The sequence below is a fragment of the Odontesthes bonariensis genome, chromosome 5, assembly GCF_027942865.1.
Source record: "Odontesthes bonariensis isolate fOdoBon6 chromosome 5, fOdoBon6.hap1, whole genome shotgun sequence".
Classification (NCBI taxonomy): domain Eukaryota; kingdom Metazoa; phylum Chordata; class Actinopteri; order Atheriniformes; family Atherinopsidae; genus Odontesthes; species Odontesthes bonariensis.
In genome coordinates, this window is record NC_134510.1 from 3,685,738 (window position 1) to 3,705,962 (window position 20,225).

General features: G+C 41.5%; 1 protein-coding gene across 1 annotated transcript in view; it reads left to right on the forward strand.

Moving 5' to 3' along the window:
- Positions 1 to 20,225, forward strand: part of tsnare1 (T-SNARE Domain Containing 1) — a 380,158-nt gene that overhangs the window by 173,973 nt on the left and 185,960 nt on the right. Inside the window, exons 3-4 of the mRNA XM_075466546.1 lie at positions 9,783 to 9,860; positions 10,938 to 11,007. Coding sequence (XP_075322661.1) covers positions 9,783 to 9,860; positions 10,938 to 11,007 — 148 coding nt within the window. The remainder of the gene's footprint in view (positions 1 to 9,782; positions 9,861 to 10,937; positions 11,008 to 20,225) is intronic.

Sequence of the window (20,225 nt, forward strand, 5' to 3'; positions counted from 1 at the left end):
CGGTTTTTTGACATTGGGCCCTTGATTTCACATTATAACATGATGTTCTACTCACCCCTGCTTGTTGTTGAACATTTGGAGCTGTTCCGAAGATATTCGCGAGGCGTCTGGCTGCTCTCTTGAGATATTCGGCCATGAAACGGTTTCCTATGGGCAAGCTTATACAGGCACAAACTATGCTATTTATAATTTATTAATTACTGTACACTAGCACTGATAACGTGGAGGTGCGTCGCTTACTTAAAAAAAACCGGGTTACTGTAATTTTGATTTTTTTTGTCGTAAAGTGGGTGTTACTGACGTCCTCGTGGTGCTACTGCCACAGACAGCCCACAGACCTGCTGCCTATTTATTCATTCGGCTAAAATTCAAAATTAGTAACCCGGATTTTTTTAAGTAAGCGACGCACCTCCACGTTATCAGTGCTAGTGTACAGTAATTAATAAATTATAAACAGCATAGTTTGTGCCTGTATAAGCTTGCCCATAGGAAACCGTTTCATGGCCGAATATCTCAAGAGAGCAGCCAGACGCCTCGCGAATATCTTCGGAACAGCTCCAAATGTTCAACAACAAGCAGGGGTGAGTAGAACATCATGTTATAATGTGAAATCAAGGGCCCAATGTCAAAAAACCGGTCTTATCCTTTAAAGGGTCACCCCAACACTGGGAGTCCCTCAGGAAAACGATATGGGTTAAACATGGCTGGAATTATCCTATTATAGATAGATCTATGATAATGATCTAAAAATAACAATGATTATACGTTTCCTACTAATAGCAGGCAGTAATGTTGGACAACAGGGCTATGAGTCGCAGAACACCAGAGTGACACTTTAACTAAACTATTAGATTTATTTATGAAATATTGCTTGAGATGTCTTCAATGCCAATGGTCCAGGTTGTATTGACTACATATTTTGTTCATATAAAATGTGTGTGTGTGTAACATGCTGGGAGCATCCATTGCTGCTGTAATAAAATAAATAAATAAATTAAAAAAAAAAAAAAACGACCTATCCCTCGCGGCCATTGGAAAAAATAAATAAATAAATAAATAAAATAAAATAAATTCCCTACCTACCCATGACATCAACTGACAACCAACAGGAACCAAACTTTTTTTTTTTTTTAGGCCTAAGCATAGCGGTCCAAAATTATAGCAAAAATGTCTAAAGAAACTGAGTGATTTTTAAGTCCAAGTTTAAGTTTAGGTCCAAGAGGAACAAGAAATTACACAGAACACAATCAAGGTAACAGGAAGTGATGAGATACGTCTTACTGCAAAGCGTCAGCGTCAAGTGTAGTTTTTTCTCATAGTAGATAATACCACATTATTAGCCGCTTTCGGACTGTAGGAACCTTTGGCAGTTCTAATAACCTTTTAATCCGCGGGGCCATTTTCTCCCGCATTCGGACATACAGGAACTCGGGGCCATCTCCCTTAGTTCTTATAACCATTTAGCTCTTTCTCCGAGGTTGGGTCTTTTCATGGTTCTATAGGAACACATCTGACGGAGGTGTGTGGTGGTTGGTAGCTACGTCCCTTGTCATGCTATCACGGCTGAAATGTTTCATCATACCACACAGACAGAACCGGCGGGTGTTTAATAAGTTAAACTTACACGTTGTCTCCTTTGTCTGAAGCGCTCTGCTCTCCTTTCTTCCTTCATGAAATGAAAAAGTATCTCCTGACTCTCTGTGAGCTCTTCCAGCCTCGATATTAGACGCCTGATGTGATCGTCCATGATTAATATCACCATCATGCAGACCATGAACACGGTGGCCTCCCCGCTCTCCATGTTAGCTTCTTTGTGGTGTTTTTTCTGATTACATGCTGCCATTCCGACATACCGACATTCCGACATTGACGTTCAATTGTCGGAATGGTGACATTTTTTTAAGAAATGAAACGTCCCGTCATTCCGAATTTCATTTTTTCTTTTGTCGGAACGGCGGTATGATTTTTTCTTTTCAACATACCACCATTCCGACACGCGATTTCAGCACCACACGTGTGGACAGCTCGCCATGCAAAAATAGGGCTGCACATGCCCGAGAGAGAGACATTCCAACACGCAAGTCAAGCAAGACTGATCGCACCCACTCAGAAGTTTACTGATGACGAGGGCTGACGAGGGGCTCGTTGTGTAGCCAATATTTCATTTGGCAGTGTAAAACAGATGCTATTTGTTTTTGTGACAATTGCCTCAATTTATTTTACCTTAAACCACTGAGAATGCTGTCAAAGTGAAGCGGAGATGCGCATCACAAAGACAGCACAGCACCAGAAAACCAGCAAATGCAATGTTTAGCCTATGTTACCGTGGGAGTTAAGATGCAAAAAAAGATCAAATCTTGTGCAAGTTTTTCGATATTAGGCCTATACAAATCAAATGTAATTCAACGAAAAGCTTCATGACGTATTTCAGTCATTAACAAGATCGCGGCCCACACAGAATCGGAGATGACTTCAATTAATTCATGCATGCCTTGTGCTTGTGGAGGGACAGCAGGTTAGATAAATGCACGTGGCTGCAAAAGGAATACCAAATTTAAATGTTGGTTTCAGTTTTCAATTGGGGTGCGCAGAGTTACAATCTTCATCGCGCATTCAAGGCTGTGACAACTGTCGGAAGACACGCAACCTGCTGTTGTTAAAAATATTGCCCGTCGACATCTCCACAAAGGAAGGTGAGCCCCGATCTTAAGGGATAAACTCACACAGAACTTCCTCCCTGCTCGTAAAAAGAGCAACGGTTAAAAAAACCAGTGGGCACCTTAAAGTGCAATCCTCATACAATCACTATGCAAACAAACAACACAACAACAAGATCCACATCAACAACAGCATTTTATTAACTTTTCATTCAAAATGAGGTAAATACAACTAAAATTAGCAACAAAAAAACAATAATAATAATTAATTTCGCCTAAACTGTAGGCTTTCTTTTGTCCCTATATAAACATCTATTAACATCTACAAACATCAGGGACACAAAACCCAACGATTTTAAAACAAGGCCTACTATTCCAAATTTACGATGCAGCGCTGGGCAGCGCTCCAGTACTGCTCCAGCGTCCTGCCTCCCCGCCTGTACTGTCTGCGCAGCCGCTGAAGGCGCTCCTCCAGCTGCCTCCACTTGCACCGCTGTGGTGGAGGTGGGTCCCCACCGGCCGCCCTGTGGCACTGGGACTCCACCAGCCGCTGTTCGTCTTTAAGGCGGCGGATGAAAACCCATAGCCGTTTTTTATTTTTATTTAATTAATTAATTAATTTAATTAGATTGGAGATACTAATTAATACTTTTTTCCCAGTCCGACCCTGACAGCTCCCAACAAGTGTCGGAATGGTGGTATCAAAGTGTCGGAATGGCGGGATGTCGCAGTGGCGTCATGTCTGAGTGACGGGATGTCGGAATGCCGGTTGCATACCGTTTTTTCTACTTTTACCCGTTTTGTTTTGTTTTGTTTTGTTGTTGAATGTGGCGCTAAACCGCTAACGTAACACGTCACTGACGCAGACGGCTGCGCGCGGCGCAAAGTCCCGACCTGGTCCCGACTCATGTGCGAATGCAGACTGAAACAGTTCCACTGGGGAAGGACAGTTATCAGAATGAAATTCGAGTAGGACAGTTCTGATAACTGCGTTCTTAGAACTACTCTGTCCGAAAGCGGCTATAGTTGTCTTCCCTTCAGTCTGCAAGCAAAGTAGCTCAAACAGCCAGAAACTCTCCATTCTTCACCAACATGTCTCGTCATTTTCTGAATCGTTCCAACGAGAAGTCAATTTGGGTCTCATCCACAACCAGTGACATTTGCGGTGTGGTCTGTTGGTTTATAGCAGTGTAATCCGGAGCTGATGCCTCCATTTCTCAAAATGGTTGGCACGTAACAACAAAAACATACAAAAAGTCGCATCATCATGGTTATCACTGCAGCCATCTTCTTCTACCTGTTGTCAAGTAAAAGGGAGAACAGCAAATCATCTGACATGGCAAACCAAAACTCTGGCTACCCTGTTCACATGAAAGAGTTCCCACAGTGTTCTTTTTGCCAGCAGTTTTTGAATATATTTACCTTGGATGAAGTTTTCAAGAGGACTCTTTTAAATAAGCCAAAATATGCATTTGCGTGCAGATGATAGGCCAAAACACATAGACAAAGTCAAACTGTAACTGTGTTGTAAGAGGTGATGTTTAGAGATTTCTGTTCAAGGCCCCTTTGAAAAGAAGAAAAAAAGAAAAAAGAATCCACTGTACTTTGCCCCAGGAAAACCCTAACACCATGTACAAGAAACAGACATCATTGCACTGACCACAATATTTGTGTTGCAAATCTGGTTGGAGTTAGTGAGATAGTAGCATAGAGTCCCTGACATCCACTGTATAGATTTTTGAAAAAAATGTTTTTTAGTTCAGCGCACAGCATTCCATAAACCAGTGGAAGATTTTAACGTGGTTACATCCTTCTTTTCTAGAAAGTGTATGCCTGTAACCTCACTTTAATGAGCATAAACCTCTATGAGCTGTGTACCTACAATGAATGGTCATTTATCTGAATTCAATTAAACATTGGCACAAAAGCCAACATGAAAATACACTTTCATGGTTTCAAGTTAGTCTCAAAGTCTGCACACTGGAACTGCCAACATTCCAGTGCTGCCCTACAGCTACCAGAGATGGAAATTTTTTTTACCCCTTACAGAAGCAGTCTCAGCAATGAGAAAGATAGCATTTGTAAAGACAAGAATGTGTGCCTTTTTATCAATGTTAGGATTTGTGTTTAGACGTGAGTGATACGCTTGACTCAGGATTTCTTATTGCAACTTTACTCAGGAACTTGTAAAAACTTGCACATTGCCTAAACGCACATTGCCTCATTATGCATGTGCACAACACAGGCAAATGTTCTATATCCCATATCTTAGTTTACAGCTGTGAATAGTAAACTAACATATTCCAAGCATATGCATAAACAAAGGATTACAATGTCATTAACAATGGAAACTTCATTTGTTAATTCAAATATCAAATTGTATCACAGCTAAGGTAAATGTAGTGTTAGCATGTCACTTCCAGTCTCAGTAAATTTTGAAAATGCTTGAAAACACTCTTTTCAAAATTCTTTGTTTAAGCAGACCTAATGCCTACTAAATGTACTTAGGGTTTGGCTTGCAAGCCCTTCCACAGTGTTTAAAGTACTGTTTGCTGGGCCATGGGAAGATTGAACAGTGTCCTGGCTCATGTTTTCTGCACGTTCTTCAGTGAGCTCTACAGGTCCATGTGTATGTTGTTCAGAACTGGAGGTCGGCAACTGGACTGCAGGAGTGAAGTCACGAGGATCTCTTTGTTGTGGTGGTGGTTCAGAAACCGGGAGAATAAGCTTGTGGTTCTGCCTGTACTCTCCTCCTTTTGATTGAATGATATACAACCTGGGCTCCTTGCAGACTTCTTTCATGGTACCTAAGTGGTAAAAGCCATGAGGGGTTTGCATCTTGCCTTGAGGCACATTGCGGAGACTGGCTGAGAAATACATCTGTCCTTTCTAGTGGCTTTGTGTGTTCAGCTGCCCATTGGCTTGTGGGTATTCTGGGCTCCTTGTTACATGAATGAAAAGCTATGTTTTCAAAACCTAAGCTAACTAAGGCATTAACTGTGAAGCACTAGCTTGTGAATTGGGTGCTATTGTCTCAAATGACCTTATGTGGGCTGCCATGGATGGAGAAGTGCCTTTTTAGTTTTGTGATCACAGTGTTGGCAGTTAGATCACAGAGTAGGAATCAACCACAACTAAGATATCAGCTGCAACAGCTGAGCAGCATAGGCCTGGTACTGGATGTAGCTTGAGTGGCTCATTCTGTTGGAGAAGTTTTGTACTGCAGTTATTTCCTTCTTAATGTTCTCAGTGACAATGGGCCATATACTACGTGCTCTGCGTTTAGTGGATTCTGTGAAGCAGTTTGTTCCCTCAATTTGGTCAGTTTGGAGGAAGAGATATGCGAAACCGACATGATCTCAGTCACTTGCATTGTGCTGCTCAGTTGTTGTCCTGGGAGCATGTCACAGAGTATCAATGATGTACATCTGAGAGCCCACGGCCCTGAAGTTGTGTGGCTGGTGAATAGTTCAAATCTGGATCTGCTTTCCATAGATGTAATCGTAAAATTTGGAGCATGCAAAGATGACTGCTATCAGCTCCTTTTCAATTTGATCATGACCCGACTCAGTCTGTCACGGCTTGGTGCCTAGCCGACTCAAAAAAAGGACCCAAGAGCAGACACAGAACACTGGGAGATTTAGAGTTAGAACAGAGTTTATTTACAGGTGAGTGGTGTTGGAAGCCAGAGGGAAGATCCAGGGAAACATGGAACTCAGAGAGGAGGGAGACAGTTAGGGAGGAACCGATTAAGTGATTTGTCCAGACAAAGGTAATGATCTGTTCTTACTAGGTACAGCTGGGAATCCAGAGTGGAGGGGGAGGATGCTAGCTGTGGTGCTGTGGTTCTGAGTTGGAGGCAGGGCGGGCAGGCAGGTAGGGGAAGCAGGAAGGCGTCAGGAATCCAACAGTGAATGCTAAGTCCTTAGCATGGGAATCCAGAGCGAGGAAAATCGATGACGGAAGCGGCACCGAGTAGGACAGGAAAGCAAGTAAGTACTCGAACATAACACAGACTGATTACAACAGTCTGTGTTATTGTTCAGAATGAGTAAGCAGTTGGAGCAGTTTCTTGAAGGCATGCTGCTCTAAGAAACAGTTTCTTGTGATTTGATTTGGCACACTTTGGCACGCTGGCATTTGAAGTGGGTCCTTATCTTCTCTTACCATAGTACAGTTGGTGGACTGACTTTTTTGGCATTGATGTTGGACTGGGAACATGCTGTCTGTGTAACTTTTTGCAGTGCTCAAGAACAATCGAGCGCCGGGTCATTCTGGTATTCATGCTGCCCCAGCAGAGGGCCCATGAATTTGTTGCAGCAATATCCAAATCACTAGGAGAGTTACAGGAGGTTGAAAATGCAATGGGGTTAAAAATGAGTCTTAATTGTTCCCTAGCATTACAGTTTCAATTTAAATTCCTCGCCTGTGGGCATAAAATCAAAGCCTCTCCTAACATTAGTCCCGCAAAGTGCTAACACTGAGGATTTTCCATTTGTTGTGGAGACAATGCCATTAAAAATAAAAACAATCCCTTCTCGTGTTGTGCTTTGCAGCTGGTAACATGACATTTGCTGTGTTTTGCTCACAGTTGAGATAAGAGATACAGTGCAACTGTAGAGAGGAAATAATGCCCCACAGCGAGGCAGCCACTCTTTCTTTGTGTGAGGGTTTGACATGTAAGATATTAGGTGGCATTATGCAAATCCATTAGCTGGTGACATGGATAAGTAGCAGAAGAATAGCCTGAGGCAGCAAAAATAAAACCCTTTGGCAGGTTTGTGAGTTTGAGTTTTGTAAGTTTGCAAACGTGCACAAAAAGCACACAAAAACACTGAAGAAAGGGAAAAATGTCACACAGCATACCAGAGCTTTCTTATTGTGTGTGTGTTTGTGTTTGGGGAGGGACTCAGATCACAAACTTTGTAATAGATATGAGGAAAGATGATAAATGGAAATATATATATTTCAATAAGGTCATTAAATAAAAGGCTAACACAAATTTGTTAGTGTACAATAATAAATAAAATTGGAACAAGTTTGGTGGTTTGACTCTGATGCTGCATTGGATGACAGGAAAAGCATGGAGTTAGATGCTCATGTTGGGCTTCTGTTGAGGCTCCATCTTGGGCAACTAGAGGAGATGGAGCAACAGCAGAGGTCAGATGTACAAAAGGATGGAACGGAGACTGATTGGCTGGGTGAGAAAAAGCAGAAAATGCAGTCAGTGACATTGTAATTTTGAATATATGTAGCTAGATACTGTATATCTCTCTCTCTCTTTATATATCTATATATAAATACAGACAACCCAAGTTCCAAAATCTCATTTCAGGGAGATGCTTATCGAACCCCCCCCCCCCCCCACACACACACACACACACACACATATTTTCTTTAATTAATTTATGCTTAATTTATTTTGCATATTTATCTATCCTATTTATTATCAACATATTAAATTGGGGATTTTTTAAAGGGCTTAGACAGGCTGGATATAGATAGTTAGATACTGTAGCTGGCTAGTTAGATATAGGCCTACACAATTTAGTAACTAAATGTGTATTGATACTTTAAATAAGTGTTTGATACGTTTTGCTTTATTTTATAACAGCATTTAACCTACAGAAATAAAATGCAGATGATGGTGCGTTCAACTTAGCCTACCTCCACATGTTTTACAGTCATTAAAGGGGAACTCCGGGGCATTTGAAGCGTGTTTCCATTGCTAGAGGTTGTCAAATACTGCTAGTAGGACACAGAGAGGTCCAGATCTGTGCTCCCTGTGTGAAGATCGCTCTGTCCGCACAGCATGTCATGCGAGGCTAATACGTGGTGGCTAAGGGGCAAGCGCTAACCCTTCCACGTAAAACAACAACTTGCACACTGCAGAAACGTCACACTACTTTATAACCCATCCGACAATAAAGTCACAAGCCTTACCATCAAAACCATATGCATGGTTCTCACATTACTGGCATGGGGACGTTACAAAACAACTTTATAAACAGCATGTAACTCACCGGTTAGTTGTACGCTCGCGCATGTGAAAGCCCAAAAGAGTCGATGGAGAATAATCCCATATACAAAACAATTATATTCTCTAGAAAAACTACGTTCAAGTATTTAAAACATTACAACAATATTACTGGGCATGTATTGTTGTAATGTTTTAAATACTTGAACAGACACGTACAGGTTTCACAAGCAACCTCTCACACCCCTCTCTCTCTCTCTCTCTCTCTCTCGTGCCTGTGCAGTCCAAACGCGCATGGTGCACGAGTTATTGTGTTGCCTGCACGCTCTCACTCGCATTGAAAAAAAAAACAAAAAACACTCCCTCGAATAGTCTAAAATCCGGGATATTTTATCCGACTCACGGGCATCCGTGATTAACTATCAATATCAGGGAGACTCCCGGAACTTCCGGGAGACTTGGGATGTCTGTAAGTAAATATATAGATATTTGTGTGTACATATTCCGTTTTGTCCTCATTAAAATACAACAAGTTCAAGGCCATCCAAGCTTTTATTTCTGAGACAATCAGTTTTACCAAAACACAGCTGTCATGTTTCAAATACAAGGAAATCCAGTTTCATCAGCATTACTATCAAATGAGATACCATATTTCCTAAGAATGGAAATGAGGGGAGCATGTATAGGAAAAAAAATGATGATGTAAAAAGTACACCTGGGGCCCATTAGAAAGGGTGGCTGAAGAAGATACAGAGTCACCCAGGCTGATAGCAAAGCGTCTGTCAGACAAACAAGACCTGAACAAACGCAACGCAATGCAATGCCTTTTATACTAACTCAGGGTTCCAGGTGAGACAACGAATGCTGTGCATGAAGAAGAAAAAGTAAACGTGAAGAAAAAAAACACGAGACGCATAAAAAATAAACTGAAACAATGTCTTTGGTATCTATCAATTAGCCAACAGCAAAGCACAGTAATGACAAACACCAGCTGTTCAGGCAGGACAAAGATCGATTGAATCTTGTGGATTGTTCTGTACTCTCTTTATTTATCATAAATAATTTCACAGTGTGCTCTGCTCTCTGTCTGCAGCAGTCATGCTTCACTGGGCTAAAAAGTGTTTCCTTTCATTGTGTCTTCTCCAAAGCCACACAGGTCAGCCACTCAGAACTGCAAGATGTGTTTCAGGAGACGTCCTCCAATATCTTCCAGATCAACTCTAACGGTAAAACTACGACTCATTACTTAAACAGTGTGTGCATGTGTGTTTGTATGTTTGTCTGTTCACATTTTCTTTACTGATATCTAAGAAGCTGGGTTTAGGCATACAAGTAGATCTGGGATGGCAGTTTTCAGATTTTGGTTCATAGTTCAGTTCGGAGTAAACTGGGGTTTGTTTTGGGATTTAGACTGTGGATTAAAGATGGCAAGTATCTCAAATATGATGTGAAAATTTCATCTTATTTTAAAAGGTTTGGATTTGTATCAGAATAAGGTTCATATTATCTAAATTTGGGATTTGGTTTAGGTTTTTTTCTGGACTAAATTAGTTTGGCCTTTATGGTTGAGTTTAAGGTTAAGAATATTAGCTGTAAATTGAGTTAAGAGAATGTAAATTCAGGAATAAAGCTGAGCTTTAGAAGTGGGGTTCAATATGATGTAAGCTTGTAGAGCCGAAATGTGAAGTACTTTTGGGTTTAAAATTAGAGCTAATATTAGTTTGAAGAATTAGGGTTTCAAGTTATTGTTAGCAGAGGGTTTACATTTGAACATAGTTCAGTGAAACTGTGTTCACGTCAAGATTCAAAATTGTGTTCAATTTAGATGGTGGGCAGAATTTGGGATCAAGTTCGCTAAAATTCTCCAAGGCCTTGTACATATCAGAGTAGATTTAATTTTTATGCTCAGGGTTACTTAGATGATGCTTCAACATGATTAAGATTCACATCATTTGCTTTGGAGTTTCACTTTAGGATTTTGATTGTTTTCATTCCAACTTGTAAATCTGAACAAAACATCTGAACATTTAGTCTTTTCTATATTACATTATGATCATGTTGATTTTGGGATTATTTATTTGGGGAATTTAAAAATGTGTGCAGTGAGCATTCCTTCAAACAATGAGTTAGGATTTGCATCGGTTTTGCTGCAAGAGTAATAATGAAATAAAAGTTTAGTTTAATTATGACTAGTATGATGATAAAGTCAATGGGAAGCTCACCTTGAGGGATATGTTTAGCTTTAAAAGTATATGAGTGTTTGTGGGTCCAGATTATTTGTGATAATCTATTTGTTCCTCCAGTTGTCACTCTAGAGAAAAATCTTCAGTCACTGGGCACATCGAAAGATACAGCAGAGCTACGACAGAGTCTGTGAGTAGCACACATACAGTGCTTTGCAAAAGTGTTCACCCCCTTGGCTTTTTACCTATTTTGTTACATTACAACCTGTAATTTAAATGTTTTTAAATCTTATTTTATGTGATGGATCTGCACAAAACAGTCAAAGTTGGTTAAATTAAATGATTAAAAAAATGTAAAAAATAACAAAAAAAATGTGCATGAATCCATTCCTTTGCTATGAAACCCCTAAAAAGTTCTGGTCCAATCATCCATGCATTGACTCCGTCGGTCGGGTCGCTGGGGGGCTGGAGCCTATCCCAGCGGCGAGGTACTCCCTGAACAGGTTGCCAGTCCATCACAGGGCCACACAGAGACAAACACACACGCTCACACTCAGTCCTAAGGACAATTTTAGAGACATCAATTAACCTAACATGCATGTTTTTGGACAGTGGAAGGAAGACAGAGTACCCAGAGAGAACCCTGGTCCAACCAATTACCTTCAAAAGTCACATGATTAGTGAAATGGAGTCCACCTGTGTGCAATCTAACTGTCACGTGATCTGTCAGTATAAACACGCCTTTCCTGAAAGGCCCCAGAGGCTGCAACACCACTAAGCAGGAGCCATCACACCATGAAGACCAAGGAGCTCTCCACTAAGGTCAGGGACAGAGTTGTTGAGAAGTACAAGTCAGAGTTGGGTTATAAAAAAATATCCAAATCTTTGATGATACACCATCAAATCCATCCTCTTCAAATGGAAAGAACGTGGTACCACAACAAACCTGCCAAGAGATGGCCTCCCACCAAAACTCACAGACCGGCATCAAGGAGGGCATTAATCAGAGAGGCAGCACAGAGACCAAAGATAACCCTGAAGAGTTGCAGAGTTCCACAGCAGAGACTGGAGTATCTGTCCATAAGACCACAATAAGACGTACCTTCCATAGAGCTGGGCTTTATGGAAGAGTGGCCGAAAAAAGCCATTACTGGTTGTTAAAAGTAAAAAGGCCCATTTTGAGTTTTCTAAAAGGCATGTGGGCCACTCCCCAATTGTGTGGAGGAAGGTGCTCTGGTCAGATGAGATTAAAAAGGAAAACGCTATGTCTGGCGCAAACCCAACACATTCCATCACGCCAAGAACTCCATCCCCACAGTGAAACATGGTGGTGGCAGCATCATGCTGTGGGGCTGTTTTTCAGCAGCAGGGACGGGGAAACTGGTCCGAGTCGAGGGAAAGATGGATGGTGCTAAATACAGGGATATTCTTGAGCAAAACCTGTGTCAGTCTGCCTGTGATTTGAGACTCTGGGATGGTTCACCTTCCAGCAGGACAATGATCCGAAGCATACTGCTAAAGCAACACTCCAGTGGTTTAAGGGGAAACATTTAAATGTGTTGGAATGGCTGAGTCAAAGTCCAGACCTCAATCCAATTGAGAATCTGTGGTTAGACATGAAGATTGCTGTTCACAAGCGAAAACCATCCAACATGAAGAAGCTGGAGCAGTTTTGCCTTGAGGAATGGGCAATGTTCATGTTTTGTTACATCATGCTTGTCTGCATTGATTGTTCTTTTTTAGTTGAGCTACCACAAATGATCAGATTCAACATTGACGACAAAGTGTCCAATCTAAGATGATTGCATCTGTTTAAAATGCATTACTTCCTACTGTTTTGCTGGCATGTCATCAATTCTATCGAACAATTTTCTGACGGCCTTGAAAACCCTAGATGCCTGGTTACTTTTATCTTCAACTTCTTGTTTTCTTTCAGCATTATTGATGCCTAGTACAAATAACATGATGCAGATTACATCCAGTGAAAAGATTCCTGCTTTTCAGCAGCTATCAGTGTTTTGAAGAACTGTCACAAAGAAGGCTTTTGTGAAATGGCAGCAATTTAACAGGCCACCAAATAGAAGCTTGTTTCTGTTTGTTCAGAATGATGAAACTAAAAATGAATTGCTTCATTTTCTACTGAACAAACAGTAACGTTTCATAGCAGAAACTAAAACCTAAGCATGGTCATGGTCTCATTCTGCATCTTGAGACCTGGTGTTTTCTATTTGTTTCAATCCAGCTAAACCTAGAAAACAAAGTATTTTTAGAATAGAGTATTTGCGGTGTAAACAGAAGGCACATTTCAGTTTTTCTCCTGAGTGTCTATTGACTGAAATGCAGTTTGAATTAAGTTCCTCACGAAGACATGAGAACTGACAAATGTTGCTTGATGTCTACACATGTATGGAGCACTGAGTCCGTGTTCTTTTCCCTTTGTAGTGCTAGGCAGTGTCTCCAGTGAATACTGTATGTTTCTCTCTGTAAGCTTTGAAAAATGCTGGCTGGTTGCATTTTAAAAGCAGTAACTTTAGGAAAGGCTGAACAGTTCTGATGCCCTAATGTCTGCCTAAAAGAGGGTCTTGATTAATCTTACAGGGCCTTCGAACCACTAGTTGGTCCTGAGGCTTTCCCCCAGAAAAACACAGTCCCTGTTATCGGCACTATGAACTATGCACTTCAGTTAAATTTGTCTTTGGGAAGTTGAAATTGAAAAATGTTTTATGCATTGCTTGTTTTCTTCAAAATATCATATAGAGAAGAAGGAAAAAGTGGGATCAACTCTGAAAAGTCACACAAACACATACAAAAAGCTTGATTACCAGTTTTGAAGAATAATGATGTCAGTATTGTTTCAATGAAATTAAATTAAATAAAAAAAATAGTTAATTTATCCCAAAAGGAAATTATATAGTTTCGGAATTGAACTTTTTGAAGCAATCATTACAAGCTTTCATAATAAAGACTTATTGCTGCTCAGGACCTGGTGTACATTTCTTTTTTGCATCAGAGCTGAAGAAGCCTCACACTGATTACACTGTTGCGTTCTTCTTTTAATAATCAGCTCCAAGGGCTCCACAGCAGTCCCCAGCACAGAGCCAGTCTTCTTTATCAGTTTATTTGAGTCTCTGGCTCTGATGCTGTTGCCCAAACACATGGCTTACTCTCCACCACAGACTTGTAGGAGATATATAACACCTTGTTGGAGACACTGCACAGAAGTACAGTGTGTTCTGTCCCTTCTTGTAGACAGCCTCAATGTTGCATTTTCACTTCAGTCTGCTGTCCAGGTGAACCCCATGTATTCCTTCACCACCTCTTCACCTTGGATAGTGACAGGAATTGGCTAACTCCTGGTTCTCCTGAAATCCCCAATCATCTCTTTTGTTCTGTTTGTGTTTAAAGGGATAATCCGGAGTAAAATGCACTTTAGATCAATTTACGGGATGTTGGGAGTACATACGTTGATTTGACATCAAAATCATGTCATTCGGATGTGTTTTGAGAATTTCGATTTGACCGTGGTAGTGAGTAGAGGGTCCCTAAAGCCAAACCGAAGTGTCCCGAGGTCTTCATGTGGTCGGATATAGAGTCCAGAATGAATTTAATCAAGCCAGAGCCTCTTCCGTCAACAAGAGGCTATCTCACGCGAGACATCACGTCACGTGGGTCCGTAGTTGATTGCCGAGTGTGGAGTAACTCGCTCTGGAAAGTCACAATTTCGTTGCCGTTTTTTTTACAAACATAGTCCAGTATTTCTTTCGAAAGTGAAATGAAGTTGTATGCAACAGCAAAGCCTAGCTTACTAACAGGTTGGAATTTTGAAACGTCACGTGACGTGATGTCTCGCGTGAGATAGCCTCCTGTTGACAGAAGAGCTCTGATTGAGAGCAGGTACTGGCTTGATTAAATTCATTCTGGACTCTATATCCAACCACATGAAGACCTCGGGGCACTTCGGTTTGGCTTTAGGGACCCTCTACTCACTACCACGTAAGTGTTATGTTGTTTGGAGCTGTAGAAGAGGTATAAAAATAGCGTTTTGTAGCGGTGACATGATATGCCCGCGTCACCTCCAGGCTAACGACTTTTGGCTAAAAACGGTCAAATCGAAATTCTCAAAACACATCCGAATGACATGATTTTGATGTCAACTCAACGCAAGGGTGTAATAATGGTGTTGACATTGGTGGGGACATAATTTGCCACTCCATCACCACCTAAGGTTGAGGGACACCTCATTTGTGGGGGGGTCTGGGGGTCCTCCCCCATAAAATTTTGTATTTCATAGATGCAATTTCCTGCATTTTAACCAATTCTGGGGTGAATAATGGCAAATCCCATCTGATTCACAGCCCTCTGATTTTTTTAATGTAAACCATAATGGCAAGATTGAGAATTGATTTTTTTTATGCAAGTCACTCAAGTTTCTGGTGACTTCAACATTATCACAGGCCCAGGCAGACATTGCCACAGTAAGATGTTTTATTATTACATGTGTTTCTGAAATTTCAGGATCTGTAAGTTAATGAGTTTGGTGCATTTTGTATAAAATATTAACTGATGAAGTTTTGAAAGTGCACACTGCAAAGACTAGAAATGCACTCAGAGAGTGCAGACCTCCGCCAAGGAAGCTTTGTTTTATAAGCGCATTTTTTTTATCCACCCATATATTGTAGTGAATGGTCTGAAACGATTAACGTCGTAATCCACCACGTCTGAGAGAAAGCGATGCGTCTGCTTAAAATTGTGCATAGATTCAGCTGGCTCGTGTTCCGATTGAAATGGTTTTCAAAGTTAAGGTGCTATTGTAGTAACGGAAGAGGTGCAGATAGTAAAAGTCTCAGTCCAGACTTATTGTGCAGCCAGCACTTTTATTTTGACAGGCAATTCACAGGAAATCACAGTGAATTACATTCACTTCACACGCACTCGAACAAGTGGGGGTAACCCTTGTCTCACCACTTTTGGTCATGGTGCAAATTTAGTCAAAATGGAACACAAACAAAAACCATGTACCACACCGTCACTGCGTATAGAACACAACATAAACACACACAAACTCCACCACAGCACCAAACACAGCACACAAACGGGGAACAGAGAACACCCACAATGCAATCCGGCAACACCCCCACAGCACGCCACACTATCTTTCAGATAAGACTTCTCAGAAACGGCAAAGACGGCTTCCATTGTGTTTACCTTCCCCCCCTGCGCAGTTAGTGTAAGCTTTCCCCCTGTGCACCCCCTCCTACCCCTCCCTCAACGACATCGAAAAAAAACCAAGCCCCGCCACCTTGTGGCAGGTCGCAAGATTGCAGCGAACAGACAAACCAACATCCAGACAAACCAACAGACTCGGGCGATCACATAACCTCCTTGGCGGAGGTAATAAGTGTGAAAAGTGTGAACAATAAAAGTGGAAATGTACAATTTTTGAAAAATGTAGGCGGATGACTACTTAGCATTACCAACAAGCATTTATTAACTCTGCACAGTTCCCACAAAAATAAAACACCAGTATGTCAAAAGATTAAAGGGGAACTCCGGGGCATTTGAAGCGCGTTTCCATTGCTAGAGGTTGTCAAATACTGATAGTAGGACACAGAGAGGTGCAAATCGGCGCGCCCTGTGTGGAGATCGCGCTGTTCGCACAGCGTGTCATGCGAGGCTAATACGTGGTGGCTAAGGGGCAAATGCTAACCCTTCCACATAAAACAACAACTTGCACACAGCAGAAACGTCACACCACTTTATAAACCATCCGACAATAAAGTCACAAGCCTTACCATCAAAACCATATGCATGGTTCTCACATTACTGGCATGGGGACGTTACAAAACAACTTTATAAACAGCATGTAACTCACCGGTTAGTTGTACGCTCGCGCATGTGAAAGCCCAAAAGAGTCGATGGACGATAATCACATATACAAAACAATTATTTTCTCTAGAAAAACTGCGTTCAAGTATTTAAAACATTACAACAATACATGCCCAGTAATATTGTTGTAATGTTTTAAATACTTGAACGCAGTTTTTCTAGAGAAGATAATTGTTTTGTCCAGCAAACATTTATTAAAAATAAAGACATAAACTGTCACATGAAAAACACTTTTCCACGGCTCACTTTTTCCTGAAAAACTTTTTAAGTTTGTAGCTTTGAGCCTATTAACTAGCCAAATCTTAAATGAATGAGCCAAATGCATGGCGCCGCCGGTCATTGACGCAGACAAACTGCTGACATATTTGTTTTATTTTAATGCAATCCAACCTGTCCTGGTGGATATGGCAGACAGCAGCATGGTTCAACCGTGCCTGCATCATTGTTGTCCTGAGCCATGTTTTCAACCTCCTCAGAGCACTGAAACTTCGCTCAGCCTCTGTTGACGACACAGGCATAACCAATAAAAGCCTCAAAAGGTTTTCCACCTGATCAAAAAAGCCCCTGACCTCAACGGTCATGCTTCTGAAGAGATCAGCTGCATCTGATATGGACTGTACTTTGCATTTGGAATGAAGCATAGACAGCTGTACTTTTAGACTGATGCTGTCAAGCTCTGGGTAGTCATTAGTCACTGAACTAATTGCTCCAGTGAGAAGGACATTCTCGAGTTCCTGTAAGACTTTCAAATCAGGCTGGGTGAATCTCGCTTCAAACTGGGTGTCTACAGAGTCCATGAGTTTATAATACTCTGCCCTGTACCACTCCTCTGCCGTTGCAATGTGGTGACTTGCTGCCCCAGTATAATGTTTTGGAGGGACCCTTTGGTGGGGTACTTGAATGGGTTCAATCCCGAGGGAATTAATCATCTCCTCTGTTTTGTCAAAGATCTCCCTGAATTTCGCCTCACTCCTATTGGCCCTTAGAGAGTCTCTGACACAACCAATGGCACTCATCATGCCGGCAACTGTCTCAGTCCGCTTCTGGAGAGACTTGTTCAAAGCCTCAAGTGCCTCAATCACCTCAAGAGCTAAATTAAGGCCAAGAACTGTTTTCCCCTTCTCAAATCTGTCTCTCAGCCCATTTGCTTTTGCATTGTTGGCTCCCATCTCCTCTAAACTGCTCAGGACACGATCATATTGTGAGAGTACAACTCTGACAGCAGGCCCCCTCACTGTCCATCTCGTTGGACAGAGAGGTCTGAGTGAGGCAGAAGGTCCCTCTGAGGCTGCAACTGCTGCAGAGAAGGTAGCTTTGAATTTGCCTGACACCTTGCTCAAAGACCCCAGTTCATGCACCCACTGCAGCGCATCCCTGATTAAAGGGCTGAACTGACATGCCGCCTGCGTGATTAAATTCAGGCAATGTGCTCCACAATGCATGTACAGTGCCAAGGGCTGCTGCCTCTTAATTTCAGCTTGAACACCAGAGTGTATACCAGCCATGTTGGCTGCCCCATCATATGTTTGCCCCCTTAATCCAGCAATAGGAATGTTCAGCCTTAACAGAACATCCTTGGCTACTCGAGCAATCGCCTCTCCTGTAGTACCCGAGAGCTCATATAAACCTATGAAGGCTTCATGTGGTACAAGGTCGTGGTCCACATATCTGATGCATACAGACTCTTGCTCTACACCGGAGATATCTTGAGTACCATCAATAATGATGGAGTATTGCAATACAGGTAAAGCCTGTATTGATTTAGCAATGTCTCTGACAATGTTATTACCCAATAACTTCATAATTTCATTTTGTATGAGGGGAGATGTGTAATCAAAAGACCGGGAGAGCCAGTCAGAGAGGCAGGCATCTTCTTTGGCTTTGTGTTTCAAAAGTTGATAAAAATTACCTTCATCATCATTGTGCCCGCGTAATGCCAAGCCCTGTCTCGCAACGAACTGAATGGAACCTACAATGCTTTGAAGGCAGTGTCTGCTATTTTCTTGCTGTCTTGCTAATGCAGTCGACAGTTGTGCATCAACTGGGGTTCCTTCTTGGCTACAGACTGTGACTGCATGGTGGTGAGCTTTGCTGTTTTGGTGACATTGAAACCTAAGGAGGGCATTTTTCCAATTTGTGAAACCTTTGGAGGAGAAGGCTGGGTCTGCCTTTTTGGACAGCATGCTCTTATTTATGGTGTAAGTTTTTACGCTGTGGAAGCACAAAATTCCCTTGACTGTGGGGCTATAATGAAGCCACGGATACCGCCTGTACCACTGTTCCTGAAAACGGAGGACTTTATCAGGAAGTTTCTGAACAGGAATGCATTTTGGGTGAGGCTGATTTGGCTTGGACTGAATATCCAGGCTGTCCCCTGCACTACTCTGTTCTTCACTGCTGTCGCCTTCACTGCTGTCTCCCTCACTACTCTCTCTATCTGGAACGGTTTCCTTAGAAAAAAGACCACACTGAATTAACAAATGGCTTCGTTTAAAAATATGAAATGTAACCTAAGCTAATGAGTTTAATTAAAACTTTGTCTTTTCATAGCCTGAATAGCATTGTAGTATGTCTACTATATCTTACGCTGATGGCTCACCTGGGACTGCATCTGAGACTCCAACTGTCCTCTATCTGAACTACAACCCGGCACGCTTGCTGTTGGTGCATCCTATTCAAATAACACAATGTGTGAATTGGCCTTGAATTGTATGACACGTTATACAACAGACATCCCAAGTCTCCCGGAAGTTCCGGGAGTCTCCCTGATATTGATAGTTAATCACGGCCCGCGAGTCGGATAAAATATCCCAGATTTTAGACTATGCGAGGGAGTGTTTTTTTTTTTTTTTTTGTTCAATGCGAGTGAGACCGTGCAGGCAACACAATAACTCGTGCACCATGCGTGTTTCAACTGCGCAGGCACGAGAGAGAGAGGGGTGTGGGGAGAGGTTGCTTGTGAAACCTGTGCGTATCTGTCCAAAGCGATGCTCTGCTCAACGAGCGTTCAGGGCGACTGCAATGGTGTATGCAATAGTGACGTCAGTATTGCCCACGGCGGACTTAATGACAGTAAAACATGTGGAGGTAGGCTAATTTGAACGCGCCATCATCTGCATTTTATTTTTGTAGGTTAAATGCTGTTATAAAATAAAGCAAAACGTATCAAAGACTTATTTAAAGTATCAATACACATTTAGTTACTAAATTGTGAAGGCCTATATCTAACTAGCCAGCTACAGTATCTAACTATCTATATCCAGCCTGTCTAAGCCTTTTAAAAAAATCCCAAATTTAGGCAAAATAAATTAAGCGTAAATTAATTTTAAAAAATATCGTCACCTTCCTAAAATAATCGCCTAAGTCATCAAAGGTGTGGTCCAAAAAATGCCTAAGTCATTTATTTAATCTTAGTTTTTATGAAAAACAATAAGTGTTCTTATATGTCAAGCATCATCCTTTGATACATACTTACTGACTGAAATTATTATATTTTTAAATACCGTCTTAAAACCCATTTTT